This window comes from Balaenoptera ricei, chromosome 6 (genome assembly GCF_028023285.1).
Source record: "Balaenoptera ricei isolate mBalRic1 chromosome 6, mBalRic1.hap2, whole genome shotgun sequence".
Classification (NCBI taxonomy): domain Eukaryota; kingdom Metazoa; phylum Chordata; class Mammalia; order Artiodactyla; family Balaenopteridae; genus Balaenoptera; species Balaenoptera ricei.
Window position 1 is genome coordinate 10,650,278 of NC_082644.1, and position 21,568 is coordinate 10,671,845.

General features: G+C 35.7%; 1 protein-coding gene across 3 annotated transcripts in view; it reads right to left on the reverse strand.

Annotated features, from left to right (window-relative positions):
- Positions 1-21,568, reverse strand: part of FZD3 (frizzled class receptor 3) — a 95,504-nt gene that overhangs the window by 9,019 nt on the left and 64,917 nt on the right. For 2 of the 3 annotated variants that reach the window (XM_059926211.1, XM_059926210.1), the window contains one exon: positions 1,363-1,511. In XM_059926211.1, coding sequence (XP_059782194.1) covers positions 1,363-1,511 — 149 coding nt within the window. Of the gene's footprint in view, positions 1-1,362; positions 1,512-17,473; positions 17,515-21,568 lie in introns of those variants that run through there. The other variant, XM_059926212.1, reaches the window with a different exon arrangement.

Here is a 21,568-nt window from a genome sequence, read left to right on the forward strand (position 1 = left end):
TCAAAAAATATACAGATAAATCCCCCAAGGAAGGATGTTCCACAAAAAGCAAGGACTTGGCCTGTTTTGTATGCTACTGAATCCTTGGCATCCCAATATAGTTCAATGCACACAGTAAACATTCATTAAAGACCTTCTCAAAGGATGAATTCTTAGGAAATACATTTTTGTTGCTGAATTCATCTTTCCCCTTCTTTCCTTCTCTGCCCTATGAAACTGTATTTAAAGGGGTAATGCATTATCTGATATTACTAGCAGTAGTCTCAGATATGGTAATAAGAAATGTACATTTTAAAACTGTGATTTTTAAAAATCTCAATCTAATCCGTGTAACAGAAGCTGCTAATTACTGGTATTTTAGAAAATACAGATCCTGCTAATGCAGTACTTTAAGTTGTATTAAAAAAGTACATTAACCCATACAAGACACAATAACATTTTAAATATAATCTTAAGAGTTTTACAGACTATCCCACCAAATCCATTTTCCATGGAACTTAGGTTAAGTAAAATCATAAGAATACAGACTCCACTAACTTAGAATTTGTGATAATTCAAATACAGTATACATATAATACTTATACTTAGTAAAAACTTTGAAGTCGTTTGTTCCTTTGTGAATACTGCAGGGTCTTATTTTGTTTTGTTTTGTTTTCTTAATTATGGGGTCAAATAATTTAAGATTCCTCAAATATGCCCTGAGAAGACTGCTTTGGCAAATCTTATATTTTACCATGACACTCTAATATGCAATGTGGCCAACTATGAATTAAAATAATTTCTTTAACATATTCCATTTTATCTACTAATATCATTTTACTATTTTGGCTTTAACGTGTACCACATGAGAATGGAATAACATGCTATCTCTTTAAATAATTTATGGTATAACCTGGAAGAACGATGGACAGTTGGAAATGGAAGTCTAATCTAATACCTATGTGACTTCAGCCAAGGCACTTAACCTCTCTGTGCCTCAGTTTTCTCATCTGTAACACTGAGATGATAATACACACCAGTCCTCAGAGAAATGTCAAGAAGATCAAATAAGAATATATATAGAATCATTAATTTGTTTTTAATTTTAAGAAGATTATAATTTGGATTTTTTAAAATAAAGATTGGTCTTCCCTCAAATATTCTGAATTAGTAAGGAATAGGCCTTAAGCCTGGTTCTACTTGGCTATCTTTTCTGAATAAGTTTTTAACTGTGATTTAAGGTTTAATCATAACTGTTGGAAGCTGAGGTTACAATCTTTTTGGAATACTTCCTTCAAATCCAAATTATTTTAACACAGGAAACACAAAAAAATTGCGTAAATGTGAAGTTTGTGAACACCATGATAAGTTACTTCAACTTACTCTTTTTTCCTACGACCATGAAAAAAACTGGCCCATTCAAAGCATGTCTTTTTGCTTCCAACCCAAAAGATGGAAGGAATACCAACTATGAGAGCCATCAGGTATTTCATCAGAAAGACAATCAGGTCTGGACGACTCATTTGAGGAACCTACAAGAAGAGAAAGAAAAATATCTTACATATATAAATAGAATTTTCTATTAAAGGCCATTATAAAATCTTTTAAACAAAATAAATAGTAAAATAATTCTACAAGTCTGATATTTTCACTTACACAGTTCTATAGTTAATTTTCTTGCTGTATGGAAAAGACACACTACTGAAAATTTGACAACAAATTTATGTTCTATACTTTGAGTTCTATAGTCTTATTAGCTCATATTGGATACCTTCTAAAGAAAAAGATTACTAATATAGAAAATAAACCATGAATAGGAATAGAGGCTCAAATAATACCTATATTCTTCTTGGCCAATTTCGCTCATCCTATCATTGGTCATCACAATATACAATTAGGAAAGTGTTAATCTTTCCCCCCCATTTTATTAATTTCTGTTTTTATATTTAATATGCTCTTCCTTCTACCTACTTTCATGTTTACTTTGCTGGCTGTTTTCAAGCTTCCTCGTTAACCTATGAGTGAGTTTTTTAGTTTCTATTCAGATGAGTTTTTTTAAAACTTCTCTTTATTGTTGATTTCAAGTTTAGTTACTGTGGTCATAGAATGTGGTCTATTTGATTCTGGTTACCTTAAACTTTGGGGACTTCTTTTGTGATTTAGGACACAGTCCATTTTTTAAAGTATTCCTTGTGTGCTCAAAAATAATGCTTACTCTCTATTTGTTGGGTACAAAATTTTCTATATGTATTAGATCAACTTTATTAGTTGTGTTGTTCAAATCTTCTATATAGGCATCCTCAGGGATATTGTAAGTCTAGTTCCAGACCACCACAATAAAGCAAATACCACAATAATGTGAGTCATGGGGATAATTTTGTTTCCCAGTGCATATAAAAGTTATGTTTACACTATAATGTAGTTGAATAAGTATGCGATATTTACTCATAAGTGTCTAAATAACAATGTTCATACCTTAATTAAAAAATACTTTATTGCTAAAAAATGCCAACCATCACTTGAGCCTTCAGTGAGTTGTACTCTTTTTGTGTGGAGGGTCTCGCCTCGGTGTTGAAGGCTGCTGGCTGATCAGGGTGGGTGGCTGCTGAAGGCTGGGTGGCCATGACAATTTCTTAAAATAAGACCACAGTGAAGTGTGCCTCATCCATTGACTCTTCCTTTCATGAACAATTTCTCTGTAGCAGGCAATGCTGTTTGATAGCATTTACCCAAAGTAGAACTTCTTTCAAAACTGGAGCTAATCCTCTCAAACCCTGCCACTGCTTTATCAACTAAGTTTATATAATATTCTAAATCCTCTGTTGTCATTTCAACAATCTTCACAGCATCTTCACCAGGAGTAGATTCCACCTTGAGAAATCAGTTTGTTCATGGTCACCCATAAAAAGCAACTCCTCATCCATTAAAGTTTTATCATGAGATTGTAGCAATTTAGTCACATCTTTAAGGCTGCACTTCTAATTCTAGTTCTCTTGCTACTTCCACTATATCTGCAGTTACTTCCTCCACTGAAGTCTTAAAGCCCTCCAAGTCATCCATGAGGGTTGAAATCAACTTCTTTCAAACTCCTGTTAATGTTGATATTTTGACCTCTTCCCATGAATCATGAATGTTCTTAATGGCATCCAGAATGGTGAATCCTTTCCAGAAGGTTTTCAATTGACTTTGCCCAGGTCCATCAGAGGAATCACTATCTATGGCAGCTATAGCCTCAAACAGTGTAATTTCTTATGGGAATTCCCTGGTGGTCCAGTGGCTAGAACTTGGTGCTTTCACTGCAGTGGCCTGGGTTCAATCCCTGGTAGGGGAACTAAGATCCCACAAGCTGAGCAGCGTGTGACAAAAAACAAAACAAAACAGTGTATTTCTTAAATAATAAAGACTTGAAAGTTGAAATTACTCCTTGATCTGTGGGCTGCAGAGTGGATGTTGGGTAGGCAGGCATGAAAACAACATTAATCTTGTACATCTCCATCAGAGCACTTGGGTGACCAGATGCATTGTCAATAAGCAATAACATTTTCAAAGGAATCTTTTCTTTTCTGAGCAGTAGATCTCAACAGTGGGCTTCAGTAAACCATGTTGTAAACAGTTGTGCTGTCATCCAGACTTTGTTTTTCCATTTAGAGAGCACAGGCAGAGTAGATTTAGCATAATTCAGAATGGTAAATGAACATTAGCTTCAACTTAAAACTCACCAGCTACATTAGCCCCTAACAAGAGAGACACCCTGTCCTTTGAAGCTCTCAAGCCAGGCACTGACTTCTCCCCTCTAGCTATGAAAGTCCTGGTGGCACCCTCTTCCGATATAAGACTTTCATCTACATTGAAAATCTGTTGTTCAGTGCAGCCACCTTCATGAATTATCTTAGCTAGGTCTTTTGGATAACTTGCTGCAGCTTCCACATCAGCACTTGCTGCTTCACCTTGCACTTTTATGTTATAGAGATGGCCTCTTTCCTTAAATCTCATGAATCAATGTCTGCTAGCTTCAAACTTTTCTTCTGCAGCTTCCTCATCTCTCGGCCTTCATAGAATTGAAGAGAGTTAAGGCCTTGCTCTGGACTAGGCTTTGGTTTAAGGGAATGTTGTGGCTGGTTTGACCTTCTATCCAGACCACTAAAACTTTCTTTATATTGGCAATAAGGCTGTTCCACTTTCTTATCATTAGTGTGTTCACTGGAATAGCACTTTTAATTTCCTTCGAGAACTTTCCCTTTGCATTCATAACTTGGCTAACTGTTTGGTTCAAGAGGCCTAACTTTTCCCCTGTTTCGACTTTCAACATGCCTTCCTCACTAAGCTTGATCATTTCTAGCTTTTCATTTCAAGTGAGAGATGTGCAACTCTCCCTTTCACTTGAACCCTTACAGACCATTGTAAGGATAGCTGGCCTGATTTCAATATTGTTGTGTCTAAGCTAATAGGGAGGTCCAAGGAGAGCCTTTTTTTTTTTTTTTTCTATTTTTTTTAAATTGTATTTTTTTTTTAATATATATACTTATTTATTTATTTATTTATTATTTATTTTTGGTTGCGTTGGGTCTTCATTTCTGTTCGAGGGCTTTCTCTAGTTGTGGCAAGCGGGGGCCACTCTTCATCGCTGTGCGCGGGCCTCTCACTATCGCGGCCTCTCTTGTTGCGGAGCACAGGCTCCAGACGCGCAGGCTCAGTAGTTGTGGCTCACGGGCCTAGTTGCTCCGCGGCATGTGGGATCTTCCCAGACCAGGGCTCGAACCCGTGTCCCGTGCACTGGCAGGCAGATTCTCAACCACTGCGCCACCAGGGAAGCCCCGGAGAGCCTTTTATATGCACATGGAAACCAAAAAATTTGTGTGACTTGTTTTATTGTGATATTTGCTTTATTGCAGTGGTCCAGAACCAAACCTGCAATATCTCTGAGGTATGTCTGTAATGTGAGAATTACCAAAATGTGACATAGAGACAGGAAGTGAGCAAATGCTGTTGGAAAAATGGTACCAATAGACTTGCTCAACACAGGGCTGCCACAAACCTTCAATTTGTAAAAAATGCAGTATCTGCAAAGCACAATAAAGCGAAGTGCAATAAAACGAGGTACACATGTTTTCTTGACTAATTTTCTGTTTACCTATCCATTTTAATAGAGGTATGCTAAACTGTGGGCTCATCAGTTTTCCTTCTAATCCTGTCATGTTTCTCTTTTAAGCCTATGTTAGGCATTATATAAATGCTCTAGCTGCCCAATTTACTTTTTTAGTGCTCTTCACCTTTAACAGTATTTTATGTGACGTTAATAATGCCACATCAGCTTTTTACTTCATCATACCAGCACATCTTCAAGGTGTATCTTTTCCTATTTACCAATGTATTTCTTTCAAGTCTGTTTGGGTTATACTGCTGCTTTTAAACAATATATAGTTTACTCCTTCTAAAGTATAAACTCCATGAGGAGTTTTTTTCCCCAATGGTTTTATCCCCAGAGCCTAGACCAGTGTCTGGCACATAGTTAAGTGCCCAATAAATACTCACATACATTACAATATATACTTATACTTCATTTTATGAGAAAAAAATTACACTGAAAATTATTCAGCACTGCTAGAGACTGGTTCAAGATGGCAGAGTAGAAGGACGTGCACTCACTCCCTCTTGCGAGAGCACCAGAATCACAACTAACTGCTGAACAATCATCGACAGGAAGAAACTGGAAATCACCAAAAAAGATACCTCACATCCAAAGACAAAGGAGAAGCCACAATGAGATACTAGGAGGGGCGCAATCACAATAAAATCGAATCCCATAACTGCTGGGTGGGTGATTCACAAACTGGAGAACACTTATACCACAGAAGTCCACTCACTGGAGTGAAGGTTCTCAGCCCCACGTCAGGCTTCCCAACCTGGGGGTCCGGCAACGGGAGGAGGAATTCCTAAAGAATCAGACTTTGAAGGCTAGTGGGATTTGATTGTAGGACTTCAACAGGACTGGGGAAAACAGAGACTCCACTCTGGGAGGGCACACACAAAGTAGTGTGCACTTCGGGACCCAGGGGAAGGAGCAGTGACCCCAGGGGAGACTGAACCAGACCTAACTGCTAGTGTTGGAGGGTCTCCTGCAGAGGCAGGGGGTGGCTGTGTCTCACCATGAGGACAAGGACACTGGCAGCAGAAGTTCTGGGAAGTACTCCTTGGCGTAAGCCCTCCCAGAGTCTGCCATTAGCCCCACCAAAGAGCCAGGTAGGCTCCAGTGTTGGGTCACCTCAGGCCAAACAACCAACAGGGAGGGAACACAGCCCCACCCATCAGGAGACAAGAGGATTAATGTTTTACTGAGCTCTGCCCACCAGAGCAACACCTAGCTCTACCCACCACCAGTCCCTCCCATCAGGAAACTTGCACAAGCCTCTTAGATAGCCTCATCCACCAGAGGGCAGACAGCAGAAGCAAGAAGAACTACAATCCTGCAGCCTGTGGAACAAAAATCACATTCACAGAAAGAAAGACAAGAAGAAAAGGCAGAGGGCTATGTACAAGATGAAGGAACAAGATAAAACCCCAGAAAAACAACTAAATGGAGATACGAAACCTTCCAGATAAAAGAATTCAGAATAATGATACTGAAGATGATCCAGGACCTCGGAAAAAGAATGGAGGCAAAGATCGAGAAGATGCAAGAAATGTTTAACAAAGACCTAGAAGAATTAAAGAACAAACACCTCGAAGAATTAAAGAACAAACAAACAGAGATGAACAACACAATAACTGAAATTAAAAATACACTACAAGGAATCAATAGCAGAATAACTGACGCAGAAGAACGGATAAGTGACCTGGAAGACAGAATGGTGGAATTCACTGCTGTGTTAACAGAATAAAGAAAAAAGAATGAAAAGAAATGAAGACAGCCTAAGCGACTTCTGGGACAACATTAAATGCAACAACATTCGCATTATAGGGGTCCCAGAAGGAGAAGAGAGAGAGAAAGGACCCGAGAAAATATTTGAAGAGATTATAGTCGAAAACTTCCCTAACATGGGAAAGGAAATAGCCACCCAAGTCCAGGAAGCGCAAGGAGTCCCATACAGGATAAACCCAAGGAGAAACACGCCGAGACACACAGTAATCAAATTGATAAAAATTAAAGACAAAGAAAAATTATTGAAAGCAACAAGGGAAAAACAACAAATAACATACAAGGGAACTCCCGTAAGGTTAACAGCTGATTTCTCAGCAGAAACTCTACAAGCAAGAAGGGAGTGGCATGATATACTTAAAGTGATGAAAGGAAAGAAACTACAACCAAGATTACTCTACCCGGCAAGGATCTCATTCAGATTCGAAGGAGAAATCAAAAGCTTTACAGACAAGCAAAAGCTAAGAGAATTCAGCATCAAGACCCATATATATATGCTGTCTACAAGAGACCCACTTCAGACCTAGGGACACATACAGACTGAAAGTGAGGGGAGGGAAAAAGATATTCCATGCAAATGGAAATCAAAAGAAAGCTGGAGTAGCAATACTCATATGAGATAAAATAGACTTTAAAATAAAGAATGTTACAAGAGACAAGGAAGGACACTACATAATGATCAAGGGATCAATCCAAGAAGAAGATATAGCAATTATAAATATATATGCACCCAACATAGGAGCACCTCAGTACATAAGGCAACTGCTAACAGCTATAAAAGAGGAAATCAACAGTAACACAATAATAGTGGGGGACTTTAACACCTCACTTACACCAATGGACAGATCATCCAGACAGAAAATTAATAAGGAAACACAAGCTTTAAATGACACAATAGACCAGATAGACTTAATTGATATATATAGGACATTCCATCCAAAAACAGCAGATTACACTTTCTTCTCAAGTGCACACGGAACATTCTCCAGGATAGATCACATCCTGGGTCATAAATCAAGCATCAGTAAATTTAAGAAAATTGAAATCATATCAAGCATCTTTTCTGACCACAACGCTATGAGATTAGAAATGAATTACAGGGAAAAAAACGTAAAAAACACAAACACATGGAGGCTAAACAATATGTTACTAAATAACCAAGAGATCACTGAAGAAATCAAAGAGGAAGTCAAAAAATACCTAGAGACAAATTACAACGAAAACACAACGATCCAAAACCTATGGGATGCAGTAAAAGCAGTTCGAAGAGGAAAGGTTATAGCAGTACAAGCCTACCTCAAGAAACAAGAAAAATCTTAAATAAACAATCTAAACTTACACCTAAAGGAACTAGAGAAAGAAGAACAAACAAAACCCAAAGTTACCAGAAGAAAAGAAATCATAAAGATGAGAGCAGAAATAAATGAAATAGAAACAAAGAAAACCATAGCAAAGATCAATAAAACTAAAAGCTGCTCCTTTTAGAATATAAACAAAATTGATAAACCATTAGCCGGATTCATCAAGAAAAAAAGGGAGAAGACTCAAATCAATAAAATTAGAAATGAAAAAGGAGAAGTTACAACAGACACCACAGAAATACGAAGCATCATAAGAGACTACTACAAGCAACTCTATGCCAATAAAATGGACAACCTGGAAGAAATGGACAAATTCTTAGAAAGGTATAACCTTCCAAGACTGAACCAGGAAGAAATAGAGACTATGAGCAGACCAATCACAAGTAATGAAATTGAAACTGTGATTAAAAATCTTCCAACAAACAAAAGTCCAGGACCAGATGGCTTCACAGGTGAATTCTATCAAACATTTAGAGAAGAGCTAACACCTATCCTTCTCAAACTCTTCCAAAAAATTGCAGGGGAAGGAAAACTCCCAAACTCATTCTATGAGGCCACCATCACCCTGATACCAAAACCAGACAAAGATACTACAAAAGAAGAAAATTACAGACCAATATCACTGATGAATATAGATGCAAAAATCCTCAACAAAATACTAGCAAACAGAATCCAACAACACATTAAAAGGATCATATACCATGATCAAGTGGGATTTATCCCAGGGATGCAAGGATTCTTCAGTATACACAAATCAATCAATGTGATACACCATATTAACAAACTGAAGAATAAAAACCATATGATCATCTCAACAGATGCAGAAAAAGCTTTTGACAAAATTCAACACCCATTTATGATAAAAACTCTCCAGAAAGGGGGCATAGAGGGAACCTACCTCAACATAATAAGGGCCATATACAACAAACCCACAGCAAACATCATTCTCAATGGTGAAAAACTGGAAGCATTTCCTCTAAGATCAGGAACAAGACAAGGATGTCCACTCTCACCACTATTATTCAACATAGTTTTGGAAGTGTTAGCCACAGCAATCAGAGAAGACAAAAAAATAAAAGGAATCCAAATTGGAAAAGAAGAAGTAAAACTGTCACTGTTTGCAGATGACATGATACTATACATAGAGAATCCTAAAGATGCCACCAGAAAACTACTACAGCTAATCAATGAATTTGGTAAAGTTGCAGGATACAAAATTAATGCACAGAAATCTCTTGCATTCCTATACACTAATGATGAAAAATCTGAAACAGAAATTAAGGAAACACTCCCATTTACCACTGCAACAAAAAGAATGAAATACCTAGGAATAAACCTACCTAGGGAGACAAAAGACCTGTATGGAGAAAACTTTCATCAGACACTGATGAAAGAAATTAAAGATGATACAGACAGATGGAGAGATATACCATGTTCTTGGATTGGAAGAATCAACACTGTGAAAATGACTATACTACCCAAAGCAATCTACAGATTCAATGCAATCCCTATCAAATTAGCAATGGCATTTTTTACGGAACTAGAACAAATAATCTTAAAATTTGTAGGGAGACACAAAAGACCCCGAATAGCCAAAGCAGTCTTGAGGGAAAAAAACGGAGCTGGAGGAATCAGACTCCCTGACTTCAGACTATACTACAAAGCTACAGTAATCAAGACAATATGGTACTGGCACAAAAACAGAAACATAGATCAATGGACCAAGATAGAAAGCCCAGAGATAAACCCACGCACCTATGGTCAACTAATCTATGACAAAGGAGGCAAGGATATACAATGGAGAAAAGACAGTCTCTTCAATAAGTGGTGCTGGGAAAACTGGACAGCTACATGTAAAAGAATGAAATTAGAACACTCCCTAACACTATACACAAAAATAAACTCAAAATGGATTAGAGACCTAAATGTAAGACCGGACACTATAAAACTCTTAGAGGAAAACATAGGAAGAACACTCTTCGACATAAATCACAGAAAGATCTTTTTTGATTCACCTCCTAATGGAAATAAAAACAAAATGGAATGGAAATAAAAACAAAAATAAACAAATGGGACCTAATGAAACTTCAAAGCTTTTGCAAAGCAAAGGAAACTACAAACAAGATGAAAAGACAACCCTCAGAATGGGAGAAAATATTTGCAAATGAATCAGTGGACAAAGGATTAATCTCCAAAATATATAAATAGCTCATGCAGCTCAATATTAAAAAAACAAACAACCCAATCAAAAAATGGGCAGAAGACCTAAATAGACATTTCTCCAAAGAAGACATACAGATGGCCAAGAAGCACATGAAAAGCTGCTCAACATCACTAATTATTAGAGAAATGCAAATCAAAACTACAATGAGGTATCACTTCACACCAGTTACAATGGGCATCATCAGAAAATCTACAAACAACAAATGCTGGAGAGGGTGTGGAGAAAAGGGAACCCCTCTTGCACTGTTTGTTGGTGGGGAAGGTAAATTGATACAGCCACTATGGAGAACAGTATGGAGGTTCCTTAAAAACCTAAAAACAGAATTACCATATGACCCAGCAATCCCACTACTGGGCATATACCCAGAGAAAACCATAATTCAAAAGACACATTCACCCCAATGTTCACTGCAGCACTATTTACAATAGCCAGGTCATGGAAGCAACTTAAATGTTCATCAACAGACGAACGGATAAAGAACATGTGGTACATATATACAATAGAATATTACTCAGCCATTAAAAGGAACGAAATTGCATCATTTGTAGAGACATGGATGGATCTAGAGACTGTCATACAGAGTGAAGTAAGTCAGAAAGAGAAAAACAAATATCATATATTAACGCATATATGTGGAACCTAGACAAATGGTACAGATGAACCGGTTTGCAAGGCAGAAATAGAGACAGAGATATAGAGAACAAATGTATGGACACCAAGGGGGTAAAGTGGCAGGGGGGTGGTGGTGGTGTGATGAATTGGGAGACTGGGATTGGCATATACTAATATGTATATAATGGAAAACTAATAAGAACCTTCTGTATAAAAAAATAAATAAAATTCTAAAATTCAAAAAAAAACAGTCTAAATGAGCAACAACAGCAAAGGGGACAAGTAAATATGGATTATTTTGCAACCGCTAAAGATCGTAAATATGGAAACTATGTAGCAACTTGGAAAATAGCTTATAGGGTAATGTTACTTGACGTAACCAGGATACATATGTATGCATACATCATGATTCAACTATTTTAAATTATGTTTTCAAAATGAGACAAAAGGAAAACTAAAAACAATATGGTTAGAGAGTGAGATTTTGAGGCTTTCATTTCTTTTTAAAGTTTGCTCTAATGTACTATTTTCTTTGTGCTATAAATAAAAATCAAGGTGGAGTAGTATAAAAAAAAATTATTCAGCACCTCCATCTCCTTGAACAAGATTATGTTCCTAGCACACTTTAGCTACCTATACTCCTTGTTATTATGTTCCAGACATTCAGAACAACCTTTACAAAAAGAACTGGTTTTGTTATTATTATTGTTAATTAACTTTGCCAAAAAGTACACTCCACTCCTGTCTTTGGGGTTCTCTTTTCTTCTTGCTAAAGGATGCCCTTTAGAAATTCTTACAGATAGGGTAAGCCAGAGATAAATTATTTTAGTCTTTCCCCAAAAATGTCTTTATTTTGTCCTCAATCTTGAATGGTGGTTTAGATGGATAAACTCATCATCTCTCAGCATTTTAAAGACATTAGTTCATTATCTTCTAGCTTCTATGGTTGCTGTGGAAAAACTTGTGTAATTGATAATCTTTTTGAGATTTATTTGTTCTCTCTGGTAGCTTTTAAGTTTGTCTCTATCCTTCTGTCTTATAGTTGCAATGAATGTTTCTCATTGTGATTGGTTTTTATTTGTCCTGCTTAGTATGCAGACTGTACTTTTAATCTGAGAACTCAAGTTTTCAATTCTGAAATATTCAGACATTAGCGCTTTAGTTATCACTTCTTAGTCATTCTTATGGCCCCCTGTTCTAGAACTCCCATAAGATGTATATGAAGTCCCTCAACCTAATTTTTTAAATATCTTTTAATGGCATAGTTAGATAACTTTGAGTATTTTATGTCTCTCTACATTCTGCATTCTGGGTGATCTCTTCAGGACAATTTTCCATTTCACTAATTTGCTCTTCAGTCATGTCTACTTTAGAGTTCATTCCATCTATTGACTTAATTCCCATAACTTCATTTCTAAGCTAACTGGTTTTTATATTTGTCTATTCTTATTTCATTTCTGCTAATTTATCATAATTTCTTATTCCTTTAAAGTGGTTTTTATTATTTACCTTTTGAAGAATCCTAAACATACTTGCTTTAAAAATAAGTCTTTAAAAATTTTTTTTATTATTTTTATTTCATCTGGGAGTTAATCCATCTTCTGATTGTTTTTATTGGACGTCTTTCTAGGTTTTGCTTTTTTGTTTCATTGTGCTTTGGAATTTTAGTTTACAGATCTTGCATGAGAGAGTTCTCCCTCGGTCTTTCTCTCTCTCTCACTCCCTCCATATATCTCACCTGTTTCATTCCTTTTCGTCTTCACCAGTACCCATGAGGCCCTAGTTAAAAACCAAGTCTAATATTCTTGACTGCACACTCCAGACATTATCAGGTACTGCAGGTTCAGGTACTGAGTCATTGCAGTTTGGCCCTCCCACATCTCTAGATAAGTATTTTAAGTATTTTTATACTAAATACAGCTTCAGGGAACAGTTGTACCTTTTAAACAACTTCCTTTCATGAGCAGGAGAGTCCCATTTCCAATTCCTACTTTTAACCAGTGCACCTAGTTCTGGTCCTGACTCCCATGTGACACTTTTACCTCCCTATATCCCATAAAAACTGAATGCCCTAGCCACCTCCAGCCACTTCAGAGCTAGATTCTAGTAGCCCCTGTTTTTATCTCTAGTCATCATTTTGCATTTCTACTCTACAAATTAGTTTATTTTGCCTTTTAGCCTGACTCACATCTGTTTAAAATTTTTTCTTATTACATTTTATCTCTAACTGGCACATGATTATAGTTGGACTGGTAAGTTCAAAACATGGAACTTAAACCACAGTCATAACTGGCAGCTAAGGTGTAGTTCCTCTAGGATTTACATAAAAGTCAAACAACAAATATTTATGGACTATCTACTACTCTAAGAATAATGCTATTCAAAAAGCCCCATGAGACTTATAAACAGAAGTAAGGTTTGACAAGTGTTCACATAAGGTTTGACAAGTGTTCATACCAAGCTGATAATCTAGATGAAAATACAAATTAAAGAAACCATAGAATAGTTAAGAACCAAAATTAAGAAGAGTCACTAAAAGCATGATCACCTAATCTATGACAAAGGAGGCAAGAATATACAATGGAGAAAAGATAGTCTCTTCAATAAGTGGTGCTGGGAAAACTGGACAGCTACATGTAAAAGAATGAAATTAGAACATTCTCTAATACCATACACAAAAATAAATCAAAATGGATTAGAGACCTAAATGTAAGACTGGATACTATAAAACTCTTAGAGGAAAACACAGGCAGAACACTCTCTGACATAAATAGCAGCAAGATCTTTTTTGATCCACCTCCAAGGGTAATGAAAATAAAAACAAAAATAAACAAATGGGACCTAATTAAACTTAAAAGCTTTTGCACAGCAAAGGAAACCATTAACAAAATGAAAAGAAAACCCACAGAATGGGAGAAAATATTTGCAAACGACGTGACCGACAAGGGATTAATCTCCAAAATATACAAACAGCTCATGCAGCTCAATATCAAAAAAAAACAAACAACCCAATCAAAAAATGGGCAGAAGATCTAAATAGACATTTCTCCAATGAAGATATACAGATGGCCAAGAGGCACATGAAGACATGCTCAACATCACTAATTATTAAAGAAATGAAAATCAAAACTACAAAGAAGTATCACCTCACACCAGTTAGAATGGCCATCATCAAAAAATCTACAAACAATAAATGCTGGAGAGGGTGTGGAGAAAAGGGAACCCTCCTACACTGTTGGTGGGAAAGTAAACTGGTACAGCCACTATGGACAACAGTATGGAGATTCCTTAAAAAACTAAAAACAGTGCTATCATATGATCCAGCAATCTCACTCCTGGGGATATATCTGGAGAAAACCATAATTCAAAAGGATATATGCACCCCAATGTTCACTGAAGCACTATTTACAATACCCAGGACATGGAAGCAACCTAAATGTCCATCGACGGAGGAATGGATAAAGAAGATGTGGTACATACATACAGTGGAATATTACTCAGCCATAAAAAAGAGCGAAATAAAGCCATTTGCAGTGACATGGATGGACCTAGAGATTGTCATACTGAGAGAAGCAAGTCAGACAGAGAAAGACAAATATATGATACTGCTTATAAGTGGAATCTAAAAAAATGGTACAAAGGAACCTATTTACAAAACAGAAACTGAGTCACAGATGTAGAAAACAAACTTATGGTTACCAAGGGGGAAAGGGGGGGAAGGATAAATTGGGAGACTGGGATTGACATCTACATACTACTATATGTAAAACAGATAACTAATAAGAACCTACTGTATAGCACAGGGAACTCTATTCAATACTCTGTAATGACCTATATGGGAACAGAAAATGAAAAAGAGTTGGATATATGTATATGTATAACTGACTCACTTTGCTGTACAGCAGAAACTAACACAACATTGTAAATCAACTATACTTCTATAAAAAAAAAAATTAAAAATTAAAAAAAAAGAATCACTAAAGTAGATCACAAATAACCTTCTCATTAACAAATACAATGGCTTCTTTTTGGCTTGCTTTTTTTTTTTTCAAACACTTCTACATAGTATCAGTTATTGATGACCATCTCATACTTTACAAAACTTTCATCTTCCCAGCTTCTACGATACTGCATAGTCGGGTTTAATCTCCTAACCAGTCATTACCCTTTCTTCTTGACCTCTTACTCCTGCTCTACTATCCTTTTGTCCCCCACTACCCTCTATATAGGTGTTCTTAAAGTCACTCCTTGATTCTCTCTCTTTATACTTTCAACTTATCATTTAGACTTAGAAGTCATCTAGTCTTACTCTTTACCTAACAAATTAATTTGCTTTTAATTTAGTTGTTCTATGAATATAATCAGTACAGTGGTTATGATAAAATACAAAGTTGTCTCTTCCATGTTCAAACAGCTCTAGCCATTCTGCCCATCTGTCCTAGTTCTGTCCTCTGGAGCTATAGAGAATAAGATTAGTCAATTTAATAAGATACCCTTAAAAGAAAGAAAATTTAAAAAAAAACAAAACACTAGTATAATAACTGGGAACAAAGAGACAAAAAGACTATCCAGAAAATCCAAGAGAAACTGAAAAACAAAAAGAAACAATCAAAGGATTCAGTAACTAAGTTGGACAAGACTAATATGCAAAATTTGAATGTTTTCCTATATACCACCAATAACCAGAAAAGAAACATAATGAAAACAATTTCATTTATAATATCAACAAAAACTATAAAACACCTAGGAATAAACCTAACAAGAAAGAAAAAGAAAATAATAAAACGCTATCAAAGGACATAGAAAAAAACTGAAGTAAACGGATAAATACTCCATATTTCTATATGGAAATATTCAATGATTTAAAGATGTCAATTCAATTATCCCCCAGATTAATCCTATAAAGTTCATGCAATCCAAAAAGATCAGTAGGATTTTTCACAGAACATGGAAAGTTAAGTATATGATAAAAGTATTTCAAATAAATGGGGAAAAGATAGACTATTTAATAAGTGACGTTGAAATGGTTGGCAGTCTACCTGAAAACAAAACAATTTAGATGCCACCTCACACAATAAAGAAAAACAAAATCTAGACAGATAAAAGCAAATTATAAAAGTATGAAAAGAATTAAGAACATTTTTATAACGGGTGCAGAAGGCCCTTTTTAAAGAGTAATATGAAATAAAGAAGTTAAAAAAGGAAAAGATGGACAGTTTTGATTATTAAAAACTTAAAACTTCTGCAGAACAAGAAACCATAAGTCAAATTAATAGACTAATAGTTATCTAAGAATATTAACTGTGTTATCCATCAATAAAGTAAAAAGAAATGGAAGGAATTAATGAAGATAAAAGAAGAAATTAAGTAATTTCAAGACCAAAAAACAAATTAGTAAACCCTAAACTTCAATATTTGAAAAAAAAATTCTCTAGCCTGATCAAAACAACAAAGGGACAAAAACAGCAAATACACACACACACATGCACACACACACGCACACACACACAGAGAAATGATAATAAGTACAAAATTACAAAGAGAACAAAACTAAAATAATCTTAAGAGATTACATTGCTCAATGCCATTTCAATAAACTTAAAAATTAATGGGGGCTTCCCTGGTGGCGCAGTGGTTAAGAATCTGCCTGCTAATGCATGGGACACGGGTTCGAGCCCTGGTCTGGGAAGATCCCACATGCCGCGGAGTGGCTAGGCCTGTGCGCCACAGCTACTGAGCCTGCGTGTCTGGAGCCTGTGCTCCGCAACAAGAGAGGCCGCGATAGTGAGAAGCCCCGCGCACTGCAATGAAGAGTGGCCCCCGCTTGCCGCAACTAGAGGAAGCCCTCACACAGAAACGAAGACCCAATACAGCCATAAATAAATAAATAAATAAATAAATAATAATTAAAGGTGCTAATAATTTTAAAAAAAAATTAATGAAAACAAATGACAGAAAAATATTTAAAAAACTGATTCCAGAAGCAAGAACACTGCACCTAACTCAACATAACTCTATAAAACAATAAAACTATATATGTCTCATTTATGAACTTGTATGCAAACAGAATTCAACAGCAAATTCAAAGAATAAGTCATGACCAAATATAGAAATGCAAGGACAGTTCAATATTAGGAAACTGATTTATAAATTCAACACATTGTTGGATCAACAGGAAAATATATACAATCATTTTCACGTATGCCAAAAAGGTGTTTGATAAAATTAAGAATCTATTCTTGGCTTTTAAATACTGTAATAAAATACATATAGATGATGAATAAGCTCTTAAGGTGACAAAATAATTCTATCATGCTTAACGGGAACACCAAAGGCACTAAATATTTGCATTAAAGTCAGGAATACAAGAAGAGTATTTACCACCACCACTCTTTCGTTTTTTTCTGGTGAGCTTATTTTCTTTTTCCTTTTTAAAATTTTTGTTGGAGCATAGTTGCTTTACAATGTTGTGTTAGTTTCTACTGCACAGCAGAGTCAATCAGCCATATGTATACACATATCCCCTCTTTTTTGGATTTCCTTCCCATTTAGGTCACCACCACCAATCTTAACCTTGTTTCAACAGTTCTAACAGACTGCAATTAAACAAAAGAAATAAATTAAGGGTATTAAAAACTACGAAGAGGGAGATACAATTATTGTTATTTATAAATAATAATAATTTTATTCCTGGAAAAGCTGAGAATAAAGTAAAAACTATTATATATCATAAGCAAGGTCACTAGGTAAAAAGTAAAATACAGAAATCATATATACATATATACAATCATATATATATGTTAGTAGGTAAAAGAAAGAAAAGTCTTCATTTGCCATTGTTATGGGTCCTCCTAAAATTCACATGTTGAAACCCTAACTCCCAGTACCTCAGAATGTGATTTATTAGAGATAGAGCCTTTAAAGAGGTAATTAAGGTTAAATGAGGTTATATGGGTGAGCCCTGAACCAATCTGATTGACGTCCTTATAAGAAGAGGAAATTTGGACACATAGATACCAGGGATGCACCATGTGAGAAAAGATCATATGAGGAAAAAGACCACCAGAAAAAACCATGTGAGGAAATACTAAGAGAGTGGCCCCCCACAAGCCAAGAGGAAAGGCCTCAGAGGAAATGGACTATGCTGGCACCTTGATCTTAGACTTCCAGTCTCCAAAACTGTGAGAAAATAAATTTCTGTTGTTTAAGCCACCCAGTCTGTGGTACCTTGTTATGGTAGCCCTAGCAAACAAATACAACCATAATAACAAAAGAGATAAAACACCTAGGAATACATTTAATAAGAAAAATGAGTGATGTATTTGAAGAAGCTTTAAAACATATTTCCTTTAAAATGTTCTTTGCTAGAAAGAATCACTATCATAAAAATGCAAAATCTCCTTGATTTAGTCATAAATTTGAACACAATTCCAATAAAAATACCAACATAGTTATCTGAATTAAACAGGATGATACTAAATTTCATACAGAAAAACAAACAAGACTTAACAGGAAAATGCTGAAAGAGAAGAGAAATAGATCATTAAGCTTTAATAAAATTGTGTTATACTGGGGCATAGGCAAACAGTTTTAGTATTTATTTTATGTGATATTTCAAACCATTCATAAAAAGATGAATTATTCAACAAACGGATTCTAGATAAGCATCTAGAAAAAAATAACACTGAGGCCATACCATATCTCATACCAAGATGAATTCCAAGTAGATAAAAAATTCAAATGTAAAAAAAAAAATTAACAACAAAAAAGAAGCCATTAGGTTCAAGATGAAAGCACTTATATACTTGGGGTGGAGAATGACTTTCTAGGTACGACACAAAATCTAGAAGCTGTAAAAGTAATCATAGCCAAATCTGTCTACATAAAGTCCCGACATTTCTGCATGGCCACAACACTCAAAAGACAATTTAAAAGCTCACATAAAATTGCTGTGAAAAATTGTTGCAAAAGATATATTGTTAAATTATGGTAGATAAAAGGGCTAATTTTGTTAATAAATAAAGAACTACAAATACAGTCCCCTCCCTTGGTATCTTTGGGGGACTGGTTTCAGGACCTCTCATGGATACCAAATTCCGCAGATGCTCAAATCCCTCATATAAAATGCACAGTATTCTCATTTAACCTACACACATCCACCTGTGTGCATTAAATAATTTCTAGATTACTTATAATACCTAATACAATATAAATGTCATGTAAATAGTTGTAAATACAATGTATTGATAAATAGTTGCTGGTGCACGGCAAGTTTAAGTTTTGCTTTTTGCAACTTCCTGGAATTTTTTTTCCCAGTTATTTTTCATCTGGGGTTGGATGACTCCACGGATGCAGAACCCATGGATATGGAGGGCCGACTGTAAATATAAGTCCACCACCTAAAGAAAAATAGGCAAAAGATATCGATAGCTTGCAGAAAATGAAATCTAAATATAAGAGCTCAGTCTCACTCACAGTTTAAAAAAATTAAAATTACATGCTAATTCTATTTTTTAGCCTATCAGATAAGTCTCATAGGCCATTTTATTAGCAAATGTGTGGTAAAATATACAGTCGACCCTTGAACAACACGGGTTTGAACTGCACAGACCACTTATACACAGATTTTTTTCAATAAATACATACTACAGTACTAAAAAGTTATACAGAGATTTTCCACTACATGGGGGGTCAGCATCCCTAACCCTTACATTGTTCAAGGTTCAGCTGTAGTCTCATATATTGGAGATGGTAACAGAAATTCATACAACCTCTATAAAAAACAATTTAGTAATGTTTATCAAAATTATACCTTTTATGAAACTAATACATGTCAATTATATCTCAATAAAATATTACAATCATTGATAAAGCAATCCTTCTAAAAATTTATGATACAACTATATCACATATATGTAAATCTGTTCATACATAAACAGATTGTTTGCAATAGCAAAATATTAGAAACAATGTGGTTTATTCAGTCAGTGGCATATTATGAGGTCATAAAAAACATTAAGGAAGCCTTTTCTCTTTAGGTATTGATCTCTAACATATACTGTTAAATGACAAAAGCAAGATGAAGTGTGTAAAGTAGTTACTACTGAGTAAAAAAGAGGGAGACAAAGAATATACTTGCTTTTCAGAAACAGAAATATAGATCAATGGAACACGATAGAGAGCCCAGAGATAAACCCACGCACATACGGTCACCTTATCTTTGATAAAGGAGGCAAGAATATACAATGGAGAAAAGACAGCCTCTTCAATAAGTGATGCTGGGAAAACTGGACAGCTACATGTAAAAGAATGAAATTAGAACACTCCCTAACACCATACACAAAAATAAACTCAAAATGGATTAAAGACCTAAATGTAAGGCCAGACACTATAAAACACTCAGAGGAAAACATAGAGAACACTCTATGACATAAATCACAGCAAGACCCTTTTTGACCCACCTCCTAGAGAAATGGAAAAAAAAATAAACAAATGGGATTTAATAAAACTTAAAAGCTTTTACACAGCAAAGGAAACCATAAACAAGACGAAAAGACAACCCTCAGAATGGGAGAAAATATTTGCAAATGAAGCAATGGACAAAGGATTAATCTCCAAATTATACAAGCAGCTCATGCAGCTCAATATCAAAAAACTAAACAACCCAATCCCAAAATGGGCAGAAGACCTAAATCAACATTTCTCCAAAGAAGACATACAGATTGCCAACAAACACATGAAAGGATGCTCAACATCACTAATCACTGGAGAAATGCAAAACAAAACTACAATAAGGTATCACCTCACACCGGTCAGAATGGCCATCATCAAAAAATCTACAAACAATAAATGCTGCAGAGGGTGTGGAGAAAAGGGAACACGCTTGCACTGTTGGTGGGAATGTAAATTGATACAGCCACTATGGAGAACAGTATGGAGGTTCCTTAAAAAACTACAAATAGAACTACCATATGACCCAGCAATCCCACTACTGTGCATATACCCTGAGAAAACCATAATTCAAAAAGAGTCATGTACCACAATGCTCACTGCAGCACTATTTACAATAGCCAGGACATGGAAGCAACCTAAATGCCCATCAACAGATGAATGGATAAAGGAGAAGTGGCACATATATACAATGGAATATTACTCAGCCATAAAAAGAAATGAAATTGAACTATTTGTAGTGAGGTGGATGGACCTAAAGTCTGTCCTACAGAGTGAAGTAAGTCAGAAAGAGAAAAACAAATACCGTATGCTAACACATATATATGGAATCTAGTAAAAAAAAATGGTTCTGACAAACCCAGGGGCAGGACAGGAATAAAAACGCAGACATAGAGAATGGACTTGAGCACATGGGGAGGGGGAAGGGTAAGCTGAGACGAAGTGAGAGAGTAGCACTGACATATATACACTACCAAATGTAAAATAGATAGCTAGTGGGAAGCAGCTGCATCGCACAAGGAGATC